Raw genomic sequence first — 25,045 nt, 5'->3', positions numbered from 1 at the left:
TACAGTAAAGAGGGGTATATCATCCAGTTCTTTCTCGTTGTCACAGTCAATCCTCTCTGGATGGTCTGGGAATAGTGTATCCACAATTTGTTTAATTTTTTGCGGATCCGCACTCGGGGTAGAAAATGTCCCGAGTTTCTTCATGACAATCTTATAACCTTGTCCCCATGGATCATCTTCTACTTCTTTAGCCAGTGCCCACCATTTATCGGCTTTACTTTTTCTGATTGCATTACGGAGTTCCTTCTTCGCTGACTTGTACTCCGCTGTGACTGAGGTATTCTCTTGACTGCCTCTCATCCTCTGAGCCCTGCGTCGAAGTCGCAGACAATAATAATAATAATAATAATAATAATAATAATAATAATAATAATAATAATAATAATAATAATAATAATAATAATAATAATAATAATAATAATAATGAAGTCAAAATTTATCAGCTGAAGCTAAAACAAGCCTGTATGTTAGTAGTGGGAGACTCTATAATAAGGAATATTGGACACGAAGTTGTAGAGAGTACTGCATACTGCTATCCAGGGATATGAGTGGGTCAACTGGCATCACATATCAGCAGTGACAATATTTAAGAAAATCCTGACACTCTAATTGTTCACATTGGCACAAATGATATTCATAATTTGCCAACACCCAGTGACATAATGGTTGAGATTGACGCATTTATTACTGTGATAAAAAGGAGGTTTCCAGTGGTAAAGTCTTGCCTCAGTGGTGTTTTATACAGGGACGATGTTGATTATCATTCGGGTAGATGCTGTAAACTCCACTCTTAACTGGTTATTCCATAACAGAGATATCCTTTCTGTCAATGCTAATAGTTGACTGAGAGACAGTAATTTTGGTAAAGATGGGCTACACCATAATAGAAAAGGAATTTCTAATTTGGGGAACTTCACAATAGAATTTCTAGTAGAATGCTATTGATAACTAATTAAGAAAATATGTGTGTGATGTTTTTATTTTATTTATCCTAATGGTTGAAACTTAAGTGATAGGCCTACAGTAAACGTAAATGATTTAAAAATTACAAACCTACATCAGTAATGAAACACAGCATGTGGAAAGGGAATCAGTTCACAGTTCACTTTAGAAGATATTATGAAAATGTTAATGGAATTGAAGCAAAATAACTCAGAATTTCTTCAGATTTAGCTGACTATAACTTTATGATTTTAACGGAAACAAACTTATATAATAAAATTAGTGACGACAAACTAGAGCTAAAGACATATTCAATTTTTTTCTTTTTGCTATTTGCTTAACGTCGCACCGACACAGATAGGTCTTATGGTGACAATGGGACAGGAAAGGCCTAGGAATAGGAAGGAAGTGGCTGTTGCCTTAATTAAGGTACATCCCCAGCATTTGCCTGGTGTGAAAAATGGGAAACCATGGAAAACCATCTTCAGGGCTGCTGACAGTGGGATTCGAACTCAGTATCTCCCGGATACGAGCTCACAGCTGGGCGCCCCTAACCGCACGGCCAACTCGCCCGGTCATATTCAATTTTATGATGTGATAGATCATCTTTAATGAGTATGAAAGCATCTCATGAGCGTGTAATGATCTGTATTAGTAAGAGGTTTAAACCCATTCTGATACCATGCAATAGTACAATTGAACATTGTTTGTGTCCCTGACTTATAACACCACAATATTAATCATTGGTGCTGTATTCATTCCATCCAGATCTGCTGTCCAAACATTTTTTGATCATTGTCTTGGAGTTGAAGACATTATCTCAAATGTCGACAACAATTTATTACTCGTTGTAGGAGAGTACAATCTTCCACATCTTAATTGGATTGTAAATGAGGAAATGAGAGACAGAAATATACTCAGACATTTTTCTTATTATTTAAAGAATTTTCTTTAAACTTTCAAAAGTTTTAATATTTCTGAGTAACACTTTGATATAGAGGGAATAAGTGTGCAAAGTTTGAACTACCTAGATTGTCAGAAAGTAACTAAAATTCCATGGAGAAACCCACAACTGGGCAGAAAGTGTGGTGGATGTGTTCCTGTTCAAATTCCAATCTTTCTATCTTTCTTTCTTCTTTCTCATCACTTGTTTGTTTCATTCAATAACTTATTATGATGCCTTAATTACCGTAAGTTGATCAAAAATACTAACAGCTGAAGTTACCAACATGGAAGTTTTGCATCATATGAGCAAAGAAATACATTCTTAATAACATCGGGAGAAAAAAGTATATTACAGTATTTTGGTTATATGATACAAAACATTGAATATTATCCATTTCAATTAACAGTCCAAGAAAATTATCAGGATCATTAAATAACACAAGTGTTGGAAACACTGAGTGAGATGTTTTTGTTTACTTATAAAAATTTGGCAGCTTCTAAGATCTAGGAGCCTGTGTGCAGTCAATTAAGAAGAACTAGTGACGTAGGCACTATTATTTAATAAAGCTCTGTTCCTGTAAGTTTATTGAATCTCTCCGTTTGGTGGAGGGCAGAACATTTGACATTTGGCACTCAAGTGTGACGGCAGAATAGTTCGCTTGTCAGTGTTTTGTGATTACTTCCACAATGGAGAAGATTAAATGTAGAAGAAAAATTAACCGAGCATTGTTTACCTAACATTCTGTTGCTCTTAATAAGCTTCTTGAAGAGAAGAAATACGAAGAGGCTTGTACAGCATTTGCTTCTTTGGAACAATACTTAGAGAATATCAATGCCCAGAAGGAAGAGGTTATGGAATGGATGTTGGATAATGGTGTTAATGAGGAAGAATTAGATTAAGAGGCTCTATCGGCCGACAAGTACCGCATTAAGTATGAACTGTTGAAAGTATGGTGATTAAAAATCGATTCCCTAGATTGACAGTCTACCACAAGTGAAGATGCAGCAAATTCAATAAATGTTACTCAAGTAAATAGGAAAATCAAGCTCCGAACCATTGAATTTTGTAAGTTTGATGGTGAACTCTGAGACTGGTGGCCATTTTGGAACCAGTTCCAGCGTATTCATGATATTATAGAGATTGCACCAGTAGATAAATTTTATTATCTGATGCAAGCTACCTTACCAAATTCAAGAGTTAGGACTGTTGTAGACAGTTTTTCCAGCTACAGATGACAATTACACGTTAGTGACAGAGGCACTTCAAGAACGTTTTGGGAGGGAGGATCTTCTAATTGAAGTATACATTAGCGATCTTCTCAGTTTGATCCTTCCTGTTAGTAAATCATGCCGTTCCCTCACGGAGATGTATGATAATCTGGAATGTCATTTAAGGGCACTTGAATTTCTTGGTGTCACAATTGGGAAATGTGCAGCAATCCATTGCCCTTTGTTAGCATCATGCATGGCGGAAGACTTTTTAAGAGAATGGCATCAAAGTCCATTATATAGTGATATAGCTAATGCAGAACAACAGCTTACTAAGTTTATGTCATTCATGAAGGCTGAAGTTCAAAATGAGGAAAGGATCCATGTTGCCATGTCTGGTTTTAACAGTCAGTTGATAGGACAAAGAAAGTGCAGAAAGATAGCAGTCCTAAATCATGTTCTAGGCAAGATGTTCCTACAGTAATGAGCTTACTCTTATTACAGGAAAATATTTTTTGCTAGTGGCTTTATGTCGCACTGACACAGAGAGATCTTATGGTGACGATGGGATAGGAAAGACCTAGGAGTTGGAAGGAAGCGGCCGTGGCCTTAATTAAGGCACAGCCCCAGCATTTGCTTGGTGTGAAAATGGGAAACCACAGAAAAACATCTTCAGGGCTGCCGACATTGTGATTTGAACCCACTATCTCTCGGATGCAAGCTCACAGCCGCGTGCCCCTAACCGCACGACCCATTCGCCCTGTTACAGGAAAATAAACATTCTGCTTGTATATATATATATATATTTTTTTTTTTTTTTTTTTTTTTTTTGTGATGTACATCATGTACCTGCTACAAAGCATGTGATATGCCTCTCAAAAAAAAAAAGAAAAAAAAAAATTGAAATTACTAAGGATAAGAAATATTGTTTCATTTGCATTAAACCAAACCATGTGGCTAAAAAATGCACTTTTAAGCAAAAGTGATTGATTTGTGATAAGCGTCACATTATCTTATGTCCAGATTTGAAGAGAAGTAAGAATATAGTTACCAATAACGACTCCTGCAGGCCTGAAGTCACGACTGTGCAGAAGGATGAAGTCCTTGCCAGTTTGACGTGTGAGAATAGTGTGTTGCTTCCTACGATTCTGGTGAAAGTTTGAGGGAATGGATCTGAATGTACTGTGAAGGGAATTCTTGATACAGCGATCGAACATCTTGAAGGGGGAACAACACGGGAAATGAATTAGTCACCTCTCGGAGGGAAACTATAGTCCACTCACTATTTGGAAGTAAAAATAAAACTGGCAATTGTGAGCATGATAAATATAGAATTCATCTTGCGAGTCTCAGTAATGACTGTTTGTGCAATTTCGAGGTCTTGGACCAAGTATCTGTGATAATGTACCTCATATTCAAGATAGGGCATTGGTTAGTGAAATAGTTGATGATAACAATTTGCAGGAAGTCACAGGTACAGAAATACAGAAATTCTTATTGGTGCTGACATTGCTGCCAGATTCTTCACTGGCAATATTAGAAGTGTATCATGTTGTTTGGTAGCTATGGAAACTAGGTTGTGTTGGACCATTTTCGGTAACTATCTCAGTAAACAACCCAGAGTTAAAACTACTATGATTGTCACATCTTTGTTAACTAATGACTTTAATATCTCAGATCTTTGGAAATTGGAGCTGAATGGTATTACTGAAGCTGTTGATAAGAAAACAAAGTTTGAATTGCAGATGGAGGTTGATGAGCATTTTCAAGATACTGTAAGAGTAAATTGTGAAGACTGATACGAAATTCAGCTTCCCTGGAAGGATAGGTACCCTCCTCTTTCATCAAATTACATCCTAGCAGAAATATGACTGGATTCCACTGTCAAGAATTTGAAGGCTAATGCATTGTACTTAGAATATGAACATGTTTCTGAGGAGTGGCTTGAAGAAGGTGTAATTGAAAGAGTTCCTGACTCAGAGATTGTTAGTGATAGGTGTCATTATCTTCCTCACAGTCATGTCAAACCCCCCAAACAAACCCCATGGTACTACAGCCCTTGAAGGGTCTTGGGCTACCAAGTGACCACTGCTCAGTCCGAAGGCCTGCAGATTACGATGTGTCGTGTGGTCAGCACGACAAATCCTCTCGGCCGTTATTCTTTGCTTTCTAGACTAGGGCCGCTATCTCACCATCAGATAGCTCCTCGATTCTAATCACATAGGCTGAGTGGACCTCAAACCAGCCCTCAGGTCGACGTAAAAATCTCTGACCTGGCCAGGAATCGAACCTGGGGCCTCCAGGTAAGAGGCAGGCACGCTACCCCTACACAACGGGGCCGGCTACCTCACAGTCATGCAGTGAATGAAAATAGTACTACAAAAATTAAACCTGTGTTTGATGCATCAGCTTGTGGAAACAAAAATCCATCATGGAATATGTGCCTGGAGAAAGGGATACCATTGATAGAACAGATACCGTACCACTTCTTCTTTTTAAGATTCCGTCTGAAGCAAAGAGGAGTTGTAGCTGACATCAGGAAAGCTTTCTAGCAGATTAGTGTAAATGTAAATGATAGGAACTTCCTACACTTTTTATGGAAGGATGATTTGAGGAACGTAATTGTTTATCAGCACAGGAGAGTTGTGTTCGGTGTTGTTTGTAGCCCTTATCTGTTAAACACAGTCATTAGACTTCATCTCACAAAGTTTCTGGATGAATGTCATCAGGAAGTTTCCGCATATTCTGAGACCACAATTAAAAGTCTTTTAGATTGCTTTTACGTTGATAATGTAGTCATGAGCCTTAATGACGAGGATCAACTTAGAACATTCATTCAAGAAACCATCTCTATCATGGCTGATGGAAAATTCAAATTATGTGGATGGAAGTTTACAGATCCAGATTCAGTTACAGAGGCTTGTCTCACTAATGTACTTGGTTTAATCTGGGACAGAAAACATGACACTCTGGCCATAAGATCAGACTGTTTCCAGAATTTTCCAGAGAAAACTACCAAATGGACTGTTCTTTCCACAGCCCATAACGTGTTTGATCCAATTGATTTTTCATCTCCTGTGACCCTAGAGCCAAAACTTATCTTAAGAGAATTATGGAGTTTAAAAATTGGGTGGGATGAGGAGGTAGATCAGAGCATTACAAACAGATTTGCAAAATGGGCAGATGATGTTGCATGTTTGAAAGACTTGAAAATTCCAGCGGCTAACAGTGAACCTGCTGAATGGAGTGTGCATACATTTTGTACTCAGTGAGGCCATGCGGTTATGGGCGTGCAGCTGTTACTTGCATCTGGGAGATAGTGGGTTCGAACCCCACTGTCGGCAGCCCTAAAATGGTTTTATGTGGTTTCTCATTTTCACACCAGGCAAGTACTGGGGCTGTACTTTAATTAAGGCCACAGCTGCTTCCTTCCCACTCCTAGGCTTTTCCTATCACATCGTCGCCATAAAACCTATCTGTATCGGTGCAACATAAAACAAAATTCTAATAATAATTCATACATTTTGTGATGCCAGCAAGGATGCGGCAGCTGTGTTTTTAAGGATGGAGATGATTCAGCAAGTAAATATACAGTTGATTCAGGCAAAAACGAGAGTTTCCCCTGTGAATAATTCAATCATGATATCTTGTCTAGAATTTTTTGCTATACTGATAAGTGCTAGGCTCCATTCATCAATTACTGAATATATTCCCAGTAGCTGTGAATCATATTTCAGGAGTGATTCATCTACAGTCATAGCATGGATTTGAAGAGAAGATCAGTGGGCTAACTTTGTGGGGAACCAGGTGAATGTTATAAAGAAGCTGACTCAAGTAGAGTAGTAGCATCATGTTCCAGGTGTTTGTAATCCTGCTGACCTGCCATCTAGAGGTTGTTCAGGGAAAGGACTGCTTCAATCATCACAGTGGGAGGGACCTGAATGGTTGTACCAACAATGTAGCAGTAGCATCGAAATCAAATTTGAAGAGGATGTTATTATTCATGAAAGAAAGAATACCGTGGTTTCCTCTATGCTTTGTGCAAAAGCTGATTCTCGTCCAAGTGACTCATACTACACATACTTTTCAAAGAGTGAGAAAACTATCAGAATGGTTGCTTGGATGTGTCAGTTTGTAAATAATTGTAGAGTGGTTGGTTGGCTCTGAACATTTTATGAAGAAGACGGTACCTCTTTCTACTGAAGAAGTTACCTCTGCTGAAATAAGAGTCTTGAAACTAGTACAGAAAATGCATTTCCCAGTACTATGGACACGAGAATCTCAAGTGTACAGTCCTTTGAAGTTCACAACGGTCTGCTCCGCTTATGAACCAAGATTTCCAATAGACATGATCGCTATGACTTCCGGTATCCTGTACTTTTACCCAAAAATCATCCCTTTGTGTCATGGCTGGTTATGGATGTTCATATTCGAAGGTATCGTGTTGGAGTTCAAGGTCTGCTTTTGATTATGAGGAAAAGATTCTGGGTGATGGGAGGAAGAAGAACTCTACAGTCAGCGTTAACAAAATGTGTCATCTGCAACCATCAGGAAGCTAAACCATTGGTAGTATCCACACCACCTCTCCCAACAGAACGTGTAAGAGATGCTGCTGCCTTTGAAGTTTCAGGTGTGGACATGGCTGGATCCCGTTATCTGAAAAACTATGAAAAGGTGTGGATTTGCTTATTCACATGTGCAGTCACCAGAGCAGTCCACTTAGAGCTATTCCTATCATTATCAATAGATGTGTTTTTGCAAGCATTTCACTGATTTGTAGCCAGGAGAGGATGACCAGCTGTAATATTTAGTGATAATGACACTAGCTTTCCTGGTACTGATACTGCCTTCAGTCAAATTGATTGGTCAAAGGTACATGAGTGGAGAGAATAAAGTGGAAATTCAACCCACCAACTAATGCCTGGTGGGGAGGTTGGTGAGAGAGGTTGACAGGACTAGGATGAACATCTCTCACCTACTCTCAGATGGAAACAGTGCTATGTGATTGTGAGAGTGTAGTAAACTTGAGACCTCTGACGTTTACAACTGATAATTCAAATGAACTAGGAATAATAAGGCATGCCATGTTTCTTCAGGATATTCGTGGAACTGCTGTGCCTGAGATTGATGACATCGAGTCCTCCAGTTTGAACAAGAGGTTGAAGTACAGATTAACACTGAAGGAGAATATGAGAAAGAGGTTCCACAGTGAGTATTTGGGTCAACTGCAACAGCAGATGGATGCCAAGCAATTAAAAAATGTTCAGGTTGATGATGTTGTCCTGAGTGGCAATGACAACTCAAAGAGACTGGATTGGCCTTTAGGAAAGGTCCTAGAGCTTCTGCCCAGAAAGGATCGAGTCACCCGTCTTGTCAGCCTGACGACTGCTTCTGGAGAAGTTCTGCGCCCACTTCAAAAACTCTACCTCCTCTTAGAAGCCAAAGATGTGAGTCTATATCAGAGATTAAATCTTGTTCCAGGCACTGAAAGGATGATTGAGTTGACAGTGAAAACAGATAGTGATGTGTTGTGGGATAATGTGAGAGACGTAGGAGAAGTAAACAAGACTTGAAGTGGAAGAACTGTTAAAGTGCCAAAAAAATATTTGGATTAACTTGAACTTGTCTGTCTTTTTGTGCCACTTTGTTTTGTTTCAGGTGTGAGCAGAACTGATGATGTTCCCAGGATTATGATAAGTTAACTGTTCAACATCCATTAACATGGTAGGAAAATATTGGGAACACTGAGTGAGATGTTTTTGTTTACTTATAAAAATTTGGCAGCTTCTATGATCTAGGAAGCTGTGTGCAATCAATTAAGAAAAATTGGCAATGTAGGCACTATTATATAATAAAGTTCTGTCCCTTTAAGTTTATTGAATCTTTCCATTTGGTGGAGGGACGAACATTTGACACCAAGAAATGTGTGATCTAAGTCGTCATGACTTTGGAATTTAAGTCATTTGTTTGAAATGTACATAATACAGGCTACGTACAACAAGAAGTGAATCATGATACTGATCATTAATATTCTGCGAGGACAAAGCACCTAAAGAAGAAGCAGAATAAGAAGAGGAATACTACTTGATTTTAGTTCATGATATCATACATAGCGTATTTCACATTCCCCAATTATCACTTCAAGGTAAAACTAGACCTTATGTTTCAAATTATTTCAGGCTAGCTGATGTACCCGTGCTTCACTACGGAATTCTACATTGTATACAGAATTCTAGGTTAAGTAGTGTACATGTTGTGAATAAGATTATATTAAATTGCATAGCTCTTAATGTTACCCCAGAAATGTGAACCGAAAGTCACCATATGTCTTTTCTCATGTGAAGACTGGGTTAGGGAATTTTCATTGTAATGGCAGGTCGTCTTACCTACTATCAGTCACAATCAAGTAGAGGAGTTTTCATTATGATGACAGGCCCACTTGCCCACTGCCAGTCCATCGAGTTGGGAGTTTTCATTATAATGGCAGGCACTCACTCTCCACCTGCCTTTCTACATCCTCAGAAAGACAGGCTTTGTGGTTTTCCCAACTGAAATCAATGTAGGTCATTACAGTGAAGTCAATAGGAATGTTGTGAAATACTCGATCAAATAAAAAACCACACATTTCCTCACTTTTAACGAACAGTACTAAGCTGCCTATCTAAAAGTCCAAAGTTGCTGAGCTGGAACAACCAGGCCACAGACAATTTCTGCTATTATTCCTTTAAGTGTGCACACTGCTCATTCCAATCAGCAGGATCCAATAGCTGGAATACTACAATGAACCAGTGTATTACGTACGAGTAGTATCAGAAAATTACTGAACCAGAGGAATGGCATGTTAAAGAAGAAAGTTATCGAACTCCCCAGCTACTTTCTGCCAATATTCAGGCAGGCTATTATACTCCATAGGAAGCAGTAATCGCATCTCTATCTGAGATGAGTGGCAACAGAAGACACGAAGCATATCACAAAAAAAAAAAAAAAAAAGAATGGTCAATGAAATGCTATTCTGGATCAGTTTTATGAGCTTTCGATATTGTAGGCCTTCATATTCAGTTTTCTTCTGACTCTGTATTATTAGGGTATCTGATGTAAAGGGAATCTTCCTATCTTTCCTGACTCCTTCTTGTCTTATTCTTCAAGTGATCGTTCCTTTACGATCTCCCTTGGTCAATTCTTGTTCTTTTCTGACCCTGACAGTATTTCATATGGAAGCCTAGGGAGTCTTTAATTTTCACGCCCTTCATGGCCTTTGTCTTTCTTAGGCCAATATCATAATTTTTTGCTATATTGGAACTCCCTCCCTTTTTTTCTCTGATTGGTATTATACAGACAATAGTTGCCTAGTTATACTTCCTCTTAAAACAATAATCACCACCGCCACTCTTATCATTGTCAGTACAGTAAAAATGAAATAAGACGTAAGTGATCAAAAACTTAATTCTGTATAGCTTTAGTTATGCAGTATGTATCGATAGGACCACTAATAACGTTAATATTTGAGAATTAAATTATAGGCATTCCCCTAAACTACCATTTCACTTAGCGTGAAGTCCAACTCCATGGCTAAATGGTTAGCGTGCTAGGCTTTGGTCCAGAGGGTCCCGGGTTCGATTCCCGGCCGGGTCAGGGATTTTAACCTTCATTGGTTAATTCCAATGGCTCAGGGTCTGGGTGTTTGTGCTGTCCCCAACAACCCTGCAACTCACACACCACACACATAACACTATCCTCCACCACAATAACACGCAGTTACCTACATATGGCAGATGCTGCCCGCCCTCATCGGAGGGTCTGCCTTACAAGCGCTGCACTCGGCTAGAAATAGCCACACAAAATTATTACTTAGCGTGAATACAATTATTTATAACCTAGATTGTAGTGGCTTATTTCCCGACTTAACATACCGATTTTCATTAAATTCTCTTCAGTTATTTTCTCATGATGCTCATACATACATACATACATACATACATACATACATACATACATACATACATACATACATACATACATACATACATACATACATACATACATACATACATACATACATACATACATACATACATACATACATACATACATACATACATACATACATACATACATACATACATACATACATACATACATACATACATACATACATACATACATACATACATACATACATACATACATACATACATACATACATACATACATACATACATACATACATACATACATACATACATACATACATACATACATACATACATACATACATACATACATACATACATACATACATACATACATACATACATACATACATACATACATACATACATACATACATACATACATACATACATACATACATACATACATACATACATACATACATACATACATACATACATACATACATACATACATACATACATACATACATACATACATACATACATACATACATACATACATACATACATACATACATACATACATACATACATACATAGACAGACAGACAGACAGACAGACAGACAGTGAGGACAGAAAATTTAAAAGTGCATTTCCTTGTTATTGTAGACTCAACCGATACAGAAATGCAATTCTTTTTAAATTCTGAGTAATGTACAGACAAAACTCTTATTTTATAAGTATAGTTACAACATTAACACAGAAGTGAAAATTATCAGCAGGCACCATCCAAAAGTTTGCATAACAATAAGCACAGAACAGTCACACAAAGATGGTATTTGCAGCACACAGCAGCATTAAACTGTATATGGTAAAACATGATCATTCTAACTTAGTTCCCTAATGGGTATCAAGACATCAAATATTCTTTAAGTACCTACATCTCAAGTAACAAAAGAAGTTCTCATCTAACAAAAGAAGTTCTTAATCCCCATATTAGCAAACTAGACTTGTAATCATTTGTTAGCAAAATTACATTTCACATACACAGTAAAATTAGCCTCAGAAATGAAATTTAGAATCCAGCTACTGAAACTCATATTCAGAAATATAATCAGCCCATCCATGACCAACAAAGTACTCAGGAGAATAGCCACTTGATTTTCAAACTAGCATATACCAAATGTAGACAGATCAGTTTTCTTCAAGGTCTGCCTGACACACCTCTCCTTTTTCAGAACCTTCCCACTCCTCCCCAACACATACTGTATATGAATAAAAGTTTGGCTCAATTATTCAATTACAAAAGGAAAAAAGTTGCATCTGATGCTCACTATTCAGGCTTTCTAACAGTAGGATTGAATTTGCTGTTATCTCTCATAAGAAATGACATTCATTCACATTTACACTGGAAGAGAGTGAAAACATTCTCCTATTATACTGACAGAAATTCTATCACATGCTAAAAGAGCTGTTAAAAACATATTTTATATAAAAACAAAATCAAATTGTACAGTTTCCCATCAAATTCTCATTTTGAAATATTCTGTTGTTATGTAATATAGGAAGATAATTCAAACTTTCAGAAAAGTAACAGTATCCTATTCTGCCAAATCCTGTTCCACTTTGATCCCTGGCTTGTATTTGCATCCTCCCACGGTCAACAGAATTTAATCAACAACCATTAGTATTGAAGTGTCTTACGAGAAGAGCTTATTGCTTACAAGAAATACAGAGGAACAAAACCCTAGAATAGTTAGTAACAAGACTGAGTAAAAGGGGAATAATAAATCCTTAGTTAGCAATGTACAAGAACCTATTCATTCATTATGTGATGCCAGACTTGTAACAAGTGGATGTCGGAAAGTATTAAGATTACTACAACTCAACAATAGTTCATAATATAAATTTTAACAGTACCTAAGGACCAGGAATAATTTTGCTGGAATATGTCTAAAAACTTCCAGACTACGATCATGAATAGCCATTATTTCGCGGCGAATCTGATCCCTCTCTTCCTTTGGAAGTTTCTTGATACTGGCTGCAGTGAATCGAGGGCCTTTTTTCCCAAAAAATAAGCTGAAAATATCTTTCTCATTTTTATCTGCACATGGAATGAACCGTTGAGCCACTGCGATACAGAACAGGCGATAATCATCTGGAATTGACAATAACTAAAATTATGTTTAACACAACCACAACATTAACACACCAACAATGCTTTCTCAATACATGTGGGTAAAGGTGCAAACAGATCTAGAGATACTTTATTAACACAAATAACAATTACAGATCAACCTAATCAATACATCAGAATTGAGATAATTAAAATTAACTCGTGTATTTATTCAAAGTTCTTATTGTCTTGGTATCCATCAATATGGGCCTTGACATGAAAATCATTGCTTATACAGATCTGGAGATAGGCAGGAAGAAACATAATATACAATCACAAAACAAAATAAGAACATAGGTCAACAGAAAAGCAACTATTCCACTAAACTACACTACCAAGTAATTGAAAATAGTTGAATAAAATACCAAGAAACATGCATGAAAACACCTTAAAAACCCCACTAACTTAATTAGCTCTCCTCATCAATTCTTGTTCCTGTACTAGCAAAAATAAGAGATTAGGGACAATATTCTTATCTTTGAACACTCAGTCTACAAGCTTCTGTCAGCAAACTTTCTCTGTAACCTTTTATTTATAGCTATCACTATGGTCTCATCAGGTTCTACACTCTTTACTTTGAAATATTAATATCATCTGGGCTCAGCAGTCAGTTGTAAGTCAGAACACAATGCCATAGTCAACAGTACAAGCATAGCGAATACAAGAAGTGTGCGTTCTCCACAAGTTACTGTGGACCACTGCAAAGATGGCACTGGCAACACCTGTGTCCCGCCATGCAGTTAACAGAGGTATGTACAGTACTACCTGTTGTGAATTTGTACATTTATTAACTGTTTATTAGATAGGTGTGTCCTGACAGGAGTAATCCAACTCCTTAAAGATCATGGTCGTACTACAAAAGATGATGTTAAATATTGGATAACAAAACTCTTAGCGAGGACAGATTGCTGAATTAGCATGTTAGCCATGCAGGTAATGTGACTTACTATACTTGTTTTTGTGTTGTGTTAACCAAGATGGTGGATGTAAGTAAAGAAAAGAAAATGTGGAGTCCTATTATATTACCCAACCAAGGCAAGTGGAGTCCTGCACAGCACAGCGCCACTAGTAACGAACATGACATCATCGCAGTACAGTCAGCCACCAAGGAGAACAACTGTAGTACTAACGAAGACTGACTACAATACTTACAACCTTAAGGCAAGTGTCGATTAGCAGCAATATGGCCGTGAACATAGGCCATGCATAGGTTGTATGTGATAGCGGTTATGAGTTTAAAGTAATAATTGTGAAAAAAGAATTTCAAGTCTTCTTGTGATCATACTTCATGACTTTCAATACTGATAACACAGATTTAGTATATTTAATATATATTAATATATAAATATATTTTACTAACTCTATGTCAGACATATTTGATGCATTTGAGTCGCTAGGTGCTTTTAAGTGTCCACAAATATATTTTTCCCGTTGAGAATATCTGGAGGTTAATTATTTCGTGTTTGCATGTAGTGCTGTATAGGTTAAGTATTTGTTTATCATTGTGTTTGAGTGGTGGTGTTACAGAATGTAGTGTACATATATTACATTAGCATGGATCAATAGCATTGTGTACCACTCCGTAAGTCAAAAATTGGCAATTCTTCGGGTATTTCTGCCCAAATCGATGAATAAGGTTTTCAAGAGAAATACATTCAGTGCATTAATCGCAAAGAATTGAACTGTAGATAATGAAACTGTCATGTGCATAAATATTTGATTCTTAAGTTCACTGTCCGCAAATATATTTTTCTCGCTGAGAATAGTGAACCAGTTCGCATTCCTAGGAAATATCTTAAATTATCACCTGATAGTTATTCAAGCATATTCGATAATCAGCCTTCACATAACATTACTTTACCTCAAGAAAGAAAGTACCCAAAAGAGAGTGAAAAGCGATTGCCACAGAGAGACAAAGAAGCATTTAAACGTTGGTGTGAAGAAGCTAATTTCAGACCTGATTATGAAAGATGTTAAGTGTTCTCAAGAGTTAGTGTAGATATTCCATCGATATTGTAAGTTTTAAGGTGACAAGTGACATAGAAGAATTAAAGTTGATATTAGGATGTGAAAACGGAGCGGAGTGGCCAAACTTGTTAGCGCACTATGCCTATGGATCTGAGCTCTGCATTCTGGAGACAAATGGCTTTGAGTTCCACAGTCGGCTGACCTGAGAATGCTTTTCAGTGGTTTCCCATTTTCACTTCCAGGCAAATACTGGGACAGTTCCTATGCATTGGCCACAGCTGATTCCTTCCACCTCTTTACACAATTTCATTCACCATCATTCACTTCATCTTCATTAGCTCATCTACTGCAGATGGCGTCAGAAAGGGCATCCGGCCATAAAATACAGCCATATCAATTCACCTCATCCCCAACCTCATACTGTTCGTATGTCACTGTATGATGATTCTCCCTATATCCTCTTTGAATTACCCTACAATCAACTGATCATGACGATGGCCTCCGCGCTGCAACATGGATGAAGTTGCACTATTCGCACTCTATGATTATTAATGCCCTAATTTTTGGCTACTGGTCTTTAATTTTGCACTGGTGATTTTTTGTCATTTGAGAGCCATGTCCCGTTGCTTATGTGACCACTGAAAACATGATGGACGTTCATTCAATTAGCTTCAGTCAGGCAGCACTTCCGCCTCTCTATGTTATTCTAGCTTGTTCGTTTAGGGAGCATATCATCTAACAGGACTATATGGTATTCCCGTGCGTTGCGCTATGTCACAGCGCTAGTTCACATTCTTTCTGCGGACCCACTCTCCTTGGTCAGGTAATGAGTTAGTTTATTTACAACATGTGGTGACCTAGACGTGATCTGAATAATAAGTGAGTAAGTAAAACATATTAAGGGGCTGATGACCTTCGATGTTAGGCCCCTTAAAACAACAAGCATCATCAAGCAAGCAAAACATATTAAGGTTATGTGCTCATCATAATATATACCAAAGAATCTAACGTAAGTGACAGTAAAATATAAAACTTCAAGATGGATAAGCTAAAGAAAGGTAGGATGCCTGTCAAGCAATGTTTTTTTTGCTACTTGCTTTACGTCACACCGAAACAGATAGGTCTTATGGAGACGATGGGATAGGAAAGGCCTAGGAGTTGGAAGGAAGCGGCCGTGGCCTTAATTAAGGTACAGCCCCAGCATCTGCCTGGTGTGAAAATGGGAAACCACAGAAAATCATCTTCAGGGCTGCCGACAGTGGGATTCGAACTCAATATCTCCCGGATGCAAGCTCACAGACGCGCGCCCCTCACCGCACGGCCAACTCGTTCGGTCAGCAATCATTTACTAAGAAACTAAATGAAATAAAGACAGATTGCAGCGGAAACTTACACCGATGTTGTCTTTATTTGATCCCAGTTTTAATCGGTTGGAAACTTTCATGCAAGAACTCAGTACATTAGATAGTAAAATAATGGATGCTTTATTAGACGGCAATAAGAAAGACGAAGCTATACTCGCTGAGTGCAAAGTTGCTGATAAATACGGTGATGAATTTCAAACTATTAAAGTGCAGGTTAAGAATTTATTGACTAATCTTACGGCACAAGAACTCACATTAAAGGGATATTAGGAATGACAGTAGTATATGTAGTCAGGAAAATAAACAAAGGTCTTTCAGGCTCCCAAAAATAGAACTTAAAAGATTTAATGGTGAGTTGAAAGAATGGTTAGGTTTTTGGATGCAGTTCCAAAAAAATATATGAAGATGACAGCTTATCATGATAGTGATAGATTTCAATGTTTAGTTCAAGCAATGGAGGCAGACACAGAGCCACAAGAAATTGTTCTTAGCTTTCCTCAGACAGCTGAAAATTATCCACTGGTCATACAAGCTAAGAGAATGTTTTAGTAGGGAAGATCTGCTAATGCAAGTTTACATTAGAGAGTTGTTGAAGCTTGTAATCTCCACTGCTACAAAAAAGGATAAGCTTCCCTTTCCTACACTACTTATTCAGTTGGAATCTCATCTTCACTGTCTTCCAAGCTTAAATGTAGCATGTGCAGACCCTAGTTTTGGTTTTTTTCTTTTAGTAGAATCTAGCTTGCCAGAAGAAACATTACAGGCATGGCAGAGATGTCAGTTCCCCAGGCATGTTAAAGAGCAGCAAGAGCATCAGGGAGATAGGATTATTTCAAGGTTGGATAATCTCATGTATTTCTTACAGGGAGACGTACAAAATGAACAGCAGATTCTACTGGCCAGGTCAGGATTTGGCAGCCTGGAAGCGAAGGGAGGCATGAAAACAGATTAGGGACACCAAGGTCATAAATTAAGGTGCATAAGATAGACCCAATACGCTGACTGTAGCAACACTAGTGAATAACAATAGCATTGTTTATTCTGTGAGAAGGTCCATGACAGTGAGAAGTGCTTTAAGTCAAAGAATATGACACTTGATCAAAGAAAGGCAAAGTCAAAGAAAGAAAACTCTGTTACCTATGGTTACAAGCTAATCATACTTCAAAGAATTGCAAGACATATATTCAGTGCCTGATTTGCAACAATAAACATGTCACTGTAATGTGTCCTTGGTGTCCTTGGCTGAATGTTGAAAAGAAAGAAGATGCAAAATAAAAGGCAGGTGCAGAGCAGAGGATGACAACTTCTGATCTTGCAAATTTAACATATGTCAGGCAAGTAGTATTGCAGATGCTGATGATTAATCTCCACAGAAAGCATAAGCAGAAGAAAGTGAGAGGCTTTTTGGATACTGGGTCACAACAATCATACTTATTACAAAGAACTGCTAAAGAATTAGGGCTAGATCCTTGTGGTGAAGAAACAGTCACTCATGTTCTCATTGGAGGAAATAAAACAGCATCAGTAAATCACAAGAAATACCAGGTGCCTTTAATTAAACCTGGCGGAGACTATGAGTGTCAAATTGAAGTGAGGGACCAAGTGAAAATCTGCCAGTTGATACCAAGAATCACTAAATAAAGAAAACTCATGAAGGAACTTAAGGAGAATGGGATATGGATCAATGACATCGGTGATGATCATCCTGAAATAGAATTATTGATAGGAATAGATATATATAGTAAGATTATCACAGGAAATATTGTGCCCTTGACAAACGGGCTCACTGCAATAGAGATAAAGCAAGGTTGGACCTTGGGTGGTGAAAGGTGTGACAGCACAATCAAAGGAAATTTTTCAAACATCAAAATGTCCACGGCATGCGATGAGGAAAATCCCATTGAAAAGTTATGGAAATCAATGGAATCCAAGATTCAGCAGATGTTAAAACAGCCGATGAATGAAATCGGTAAATCCAACAGAATCTTCTCAGGACACTGAAACAAGACAAGGAGGGATGCTACAAGATTAATCTTCCTTGGATTGAAGGACATCCAGTTTTCTCTTCAAACAGACAGATGACAAAGACGAGATTAAGAACAACCATTGAAAAGTTGCACAAATCAAACTTATTTCATCTCTATTCTGCAGTGTTTGAAAGATGGAAAGGAGAAAGTTTCACTGAGGAGGTAATTGATGCAGGATGCCATTTTTTACCCCACAGACTAGTTTTCAAGCCAACCAACCTGACAATGCCAGTACGAGCTGTGTTAGATGCTTCATGTGTTACCGAAACAGGTGTCTCTCTCAACAACTGCTTGGAGAAAGGCCCTAATTATGTCCAGTTGATTCCTGAAATTCTACTAAGATTTAGAGAGAAGGAGATAGGAGTGACATTTGACATTAGGAACGTATTTCAAATGACTGAAGTAGCACCAGAAGATCATAAACACATCTGATTTCTATGGTAGGAGGACTAAGCCACGGGGAAGATCTCAGTCTACAGACATACAAGAGTAGTCTTCGGAGCAACTTGTAGCCCCTTCATACTTGGTGCGGTGTTCCATTATCACTTGAGCAACATACAAAAAGATGATGATGACATTCCCGGAAGCTGAAAGAGTCACTGTACGTAAACAACTGTGTAACCTCAGTGGCCTCTGTTGAGGAATATGAAGAATTTCAAGAAGCAAGTACAAGAATTCCAGCAGAGGCAAAAAAAGAATTGAGAAATTGAGATTCCACAAAAGAAGACAATGCACAATGAAGAGGATGAAGGAACAAGAAATACTACTGAAGTTTTGGGCTTGGAATTGAATAGAAGAACAGACACAGTGAGATTTCAGACTGGATCAAAGTTTACAGTTTTATCTGAGAGTATCACCAAAAGGAATCTCCTTTCGCTTGTTCATAATTTTTTTAATATAATTGGGATTCTTACTCCCACACTCCTTACGTTTAAAATGTTACTACAAAAAGTTAGGAATTTTCAAGGCAAACATGAAATTATTCAAAAGGGAGAAAAATTGACCTGGGATTCACCACTCCCTGAATCAATCTCTCATGATTTTTGGAAACACTTCAGAGAAATAAGTAGTCTGAGTGAGATAAATGTTCCTCATTCAATTACCAGTGGCTCGGTGAATAGAAAAGATTGGTCTCTTGACATTTTTATGGATACCAGTGAACTCGCATATGCAGCAGGGATTTTCCTAAGGGCGGAGGGTCCAGAAAGAGTGTCTGTCGAGTTGGTGTTAGCCAAGGCTCGGGTGCCTCATCAAAAAACAATCACCATTCCAAGGATAGAGCTTCTAGAATGTTTAATAGGAAGCAGATTATTGTCTCTGATAAGATCTTCGTTACATTTGGAAGAGATCAAAGAGTATTTGTGGACCAATTCATCAACAGCCTTAGCATGGATAAAGAAAAATGAAAACTGGACAATGTTTGTGGGAAAATGAGTCCAGAAGATAAGAAAATTGACCAAGATCAAGGACTGGAGGTTCATCCCAGGGAAACAAACATAACCCAGCTGCTTTAGTGTTGCGGGGGTGTTCTCTTTCTCAGTTAAACGGCCTGAAGTGGCTAAAAAAATTTGCAGACCAGTGGCCATCAGTTCCAGTAGACAAGGAAGACAAAAATCTAATCGAGGCGGAAAAGAAGAAATTGATCGACAAATCTGTTACTATGACTACATTGGAAATGACAAAAACTTGACTTATTCACAAAGAGTGAGAGTAATGTCTTGGATTTTAAGATTGTTGAACAACACAAGAAGGGTAAGCATGCCTTAACTGCCTCATGCTCTTTTGGTAATAGTAGGAATAGAAGAGCAACAATGACTAAACTGTCATGTTAAAGTGCAGTTTTTGATGGCCCAGATCGGGAAAAGATTTTGGATACTACGAAGTAGAAGAGCCATTAAGAAAGACATTGTCAGATGTATGCAATGCACACGACAGAGAGCTGCAAACACCGAATCTGTACCAGCCCCTCTACCTGGTGATTGAGTAAAGGATGGCCGAGTATTTCAAGTAGTTGGAGTTGATTTAGCTGGGTCTCTCTATGTGAAGACAAGTCGAAGGTATGGGTGGTTTTCTTCACGTCTGGTGATTTGAATTCCGTAGTGCATTGGCACTGCCGGTGGCTCCACGTAGCCTATACAGTGGCCTTCACAGTATGCACTAGCCGTGTGTCTTGGTGGGTGTGCTATTTACCAACTGATGACCCCAACTTAGCATACGGGGGCGAAATGCTGGCAACCAGGAATGAGTCAGCTGGAAAATTTATAATGTCCAATAACAGACCATTTATACTGGTATCATAAATTTACTCATTTGGGACAAATATTTCAGGTTCCCTATGGGAATCAACATCTATAACATCTGATGGCCAGGGAAGCATCAATTTTTGGTAATGAGACGAAGTCTCTAATAGTGCATTGGCACTGCCGGTGACTGCACGTAGCCTATGTAGTGGCTTCCATGGTATACACTAGCCATGCGTCTTGGTGGGTGTGCTATTTACCAACTGATGAGTCCAACTTAGCACACGGGGGCGAAACGCTGGCAACCAGGAATGAGTTAGCTGGAAAAATTTATAATGTCCAATAACGGACCATTTATACTGATATTATAAATTTACTCATTCAGGACAAATATCTCAGGTTCCTTATGGGAATCAACATCTATATCATCTGATGGCCAGGCAGGCATCAATTTTTGGTAAAGAGACAAAGTCTTTCATAGTGCATTGGCACTGCCGGTGGCTCCACGTAGCCTACGCAGTGGCCTCCACAGTATGCACCAGCCATGCGTCTTGGTGGGTGTGCTATTTACCAACTGATAAGCCCAACTTAGCACACGGGGGCGAAACGCTGGCAACCAGGAATGAGTTAACTGGAATATTTATAATGTCCAATAATGGACCACTTATATTGGTATTACAGATAGGTCTTACGGTGATTATGGGATAGAAAAGGGTTGGATTGGGAAGGAAAGCAAACATGGCAATTAAGATACAGCCCCAATATTTGCGTGGTATAAAAATTGGAAACCATCTTCAGGGCTGCCAACAGTGGAGTTCAAACCCAAATCTCCCGAATGCAAGCAGACAGCTACATGGCCTAAAGCCTGCAGCCACTCACTCTGTATTATACACATCAATGGCATTACAAGGAAGGGTACCTAGTGACATGGTTTTTATGGATATTCACTTTCAAAGGCATGGCCATTCAGTGAAAGGAAAAGTCATCCCTTTTATTTCCTAAAACATTAATTTCAGTCTTCAGGGTGAGATCCAAATAATTTCATTCACACCGACAGGTGAATCAGTCATGAAGTCAGCCCAAGTAGGCCAATCCACATGACAATAAGTGTCATGCAAAATATTATTCTATACACACAGAAATGAATTTCAAGGAAACATACCTGTGAAATGATATGCTAATGCAGCCATAAGCTGCACAGGAGACTGGCATTTTCCTTCACAGAAGTATATACTTCAATTTATTGGGAAGCTCCAGTAGTGACAGTGCCAAACAATCCAGCTTTTGCCAAACAGCACGCTCGTTCAACTTTGCACATGACTGCAGCGCCACTACTACCTCTAGTGGATATTTTACTTATTCTATGCAACCACCAACAACGCAGACTGCAATGGGCACATGAACACCAACACTGGTGTGCTGAGTGGCAAAATGTAGTGTTTACAGACGAGTCCCACTTCAACTTGCCCTACAGTGATGTCTGCATACGCGTTAGGTGCCGCCATGGTGAACGCAATCGAGCAGACTGTATTGTTGAGCGGCACAGGCGACAAACACCAGGTGTGATGGTTTGGGGCACCATTGCCTATAACATGCGACCTTGCCTCCTACGTCTTGAGGGCAATCTGAACGGCTACTGCTACATCAGGGAGGTTTTACAGCCCAAGGTACTGCCCCTCCTAAAGGCCGTTCCACATGCTATATTATAACAGGCCAATGCCCAGCTGCATGTGGCAAGGAATGTGCAACACTCCTTCAAAGAACGACGGGTACCACAACTTCCCTGGCCTGTCCGTTCACCTGACATGTCGCCCAGCGAACGTGTCCTGAATATGGTCAGCCGGCAACTTGTTTTTTCAGGTCCTCCTGCAGCCACTGTCGATGATTTGTGGATGTGCCTACAAACTATGTGGTAGAGTATTCCCCAGCAGCATATTCGGTCACTCTTCAATTCCATGCCACAAAGTCTAGCAGCTCTGATTGCAGCACGTGGTGGCGCTATGCTGTACTGAAATTCCACAGTTACTGTGCACGTACAGGTTTGTAATTGTAATAATTTGTGTCCTGTTATGTCCCTAATCTGTGGAATAAATTGCATTGTGATCACAGCTCTCAGTCTTGGTGTTTCACTTTTCCAAACAGCAGTATACATATAATAAAATGTTCTTAAAATAAGTGTCTCTTTCACTTAAAAACTACCAACATCTTTCAACTCAAAGTTTACATCTACACTAAAATGTTGCAGCTTCTTCTGTCTAAGATTACCTGCCTCAAACAATCTCTTATTTGTATGCTAGCTTTTCACTTCAGTAAATAAAGTTGATTTCATTGGGGATACATGCAAGCCAGTTGAACACCTATAGTCAATTGAGACGAGAAACTGCACGATATTTGCTTTGAATTGAGAGGTAAGCTAACAGAAGTCGACAAGCAGAAGTATAGAATTTCATATACTGTACAGCAACTGATAAGAGTCATAGAAAGACAAGTATGTGTTAATCAGGTTCCAACAGGCAAATAGAGTTATACGTGTCTATGCATAAAATTTATAATGTGAGCAATAATTTCAAATGCTGGGTCATCAACATCAGCATGATCAATTTATTTTATAAGTCATATTGCATTAAATCTGTGCAGTCCACAGACACAGTGATACAGTTAAACAATATGTGCAATATTTTGATGTTGTGATCTATGTTACACTAATGTGCAGGTTAATTTTTAAGACTTTTTAACATATTTCCAAAGGATTTATAACAAGACGTCAACAAGTCGCATTGCAACAAGGATGCAAGGACTTTTATAAAATAGTTGAACTTTGTCATTACTATATTTTTTAAATGGATCTTGTTCTTATTTGACTGAAGATGTCATGAAAGCAGGTCAAAACATATCTTATTATTATAGCTTAATGTAGTCTTAATAATAAAGACGATTCACAGTACTGTAAAGGTGGAATATTTGACATAAGTATTTCACATGACAATATGGGCTCAAGCACGAAGTTTATTATGTGTAAGGACCACTAATAATATAGATTTTTGAGAACTGAATTATGCCTTCCCCTAAACTACCATTTTACTCTGTGTGAATAAAATTATTTATAGCCTAGATTGTAGTGTCTTCTTCTCCGACTTTACATACCGATTTTTATTCAATTCTCTTTGGCTATTTTCTCATGATGCCCGTACATACAGACGGACAGGCAGAACAGAGATGACGGGAGATTAAAAGTGCATTTCCTTGTTACAGTGGACACGACTGATACAGAAATACCATTCTTTTTTATTCTGAGCAATGTACAGACAAAACACTTATTTTATATATACATATACAGGTTGAAGCGAAATTTGCGCACTCAGGCATCGCAGTGCGACTCCTCACATGCCAGCAATAAAAAAATGTCTCTCATAAAAGTTTGTCCTGCGAGTATATCCGGGAGAAAAGGACGTTGAAGAGTGGCAATCTGGCAACACTGTAACCACATGTAGCGTAACTACCTCTGTCAGCACACATTAGCTATGCTGTACAGTTGGTGCAATGGATAGAGTTTTTGGTTAGCATGCGGGAGGTCGAGGGGTCGATCCTGGTTTGAAGCGTATGTTTTTTATTTCGTAAATGTAGTCCAGGTGGTATGGTATCTGGCACCTTAATCGTCAACAGCGATTGCAGCGGGTCCTCTAGAAACCATTTGCACTTACATATTACGATCCTAGAAATGCACGAACACTCGTTTTCATTGGTCAGCTTTGAAAGACGCCCTTTCAACGTCGTGGGCGTGAATGTATTTGCACCACTTCATCTACTAGATGCGTTACAATGTGTTCAGCGTTACTAAATTTTGTAAATGTAGGATACATGTGACGTAAGAAACGGTGCCTTACTCTATTACAGTACGTAATGTACGATGGAAATTAGTAAATAAAAAAGTGCGCCCTAACCCAGGATCGAACCCTTGACCTCCTGCATGCTAACCCAAAACTCTATCCACTGCACCAACTGCACAGCACGACTAATATGTGCTGACAGAGATAGTTAACCTACATGTGGTTACAGTGTTGCCAGATTGCCACTCTTCAACGTTCTTTTTCTGCCGGATATACAGTAGTCGCAGGACGAACTTTTGTGAGAGACATTTTTTTATTGTTGGCATGTGAGGAGTCGCACTGCGACGCCCGAGTGCACGAATTTCGCTTTACCCTGTATATGACAACATGAAGTTCTAATAATACTGCCTTACAGAAACCGTTTTTAATCATC

General features: G+C 38.6%; 1 protein-coding gene across 2 annotated transcripts in view; it reads right to left on the bottom strand.

Moving 5' to 3' along the window:
* Window positions 1-25,045, bottom strand: part of Adck5 (aarF domain containing kinase 5) — a 458,263-nt gene that overhangs the window by 51,187 nt on the left and 382,031 nt on the right. The window contains exon 9 of one of the 2 annotated variants that reach the window (XM_067159689.2): window positions 12,931-13,168. The exons of the other annotated variant lie outside the window; for it this stretch is intronic. Within the exon in view, the coding sequence (XP_067015790.2) occupies window positions 12,931-13,168 (238 nt within the window). The remainder of the gene's footprint in view (window positions 1-12,930; window positions 13,169-25,045) is intronic. 2 annotated transcript variants of the gene reach the window in all.

The sequence above is a fragment of the Anabrus simplex genome, chromosome 1, assembly GCF_040414725.1.
Source record: "Anabrus simplex isolate iqAnaSimp1 chromosome 1, ASM4041472v1, whole genome shotgun sequence".
Lineage (NCBI taxonomy): Eukaryota > Metazoa > Arthropoda > Insecta > Orthoptera > Tettigoniidae > Anabrus > Anabrus simplex.
This window is presented reverse-complemented; position numbering and strand designations above follow the sequence as displayed.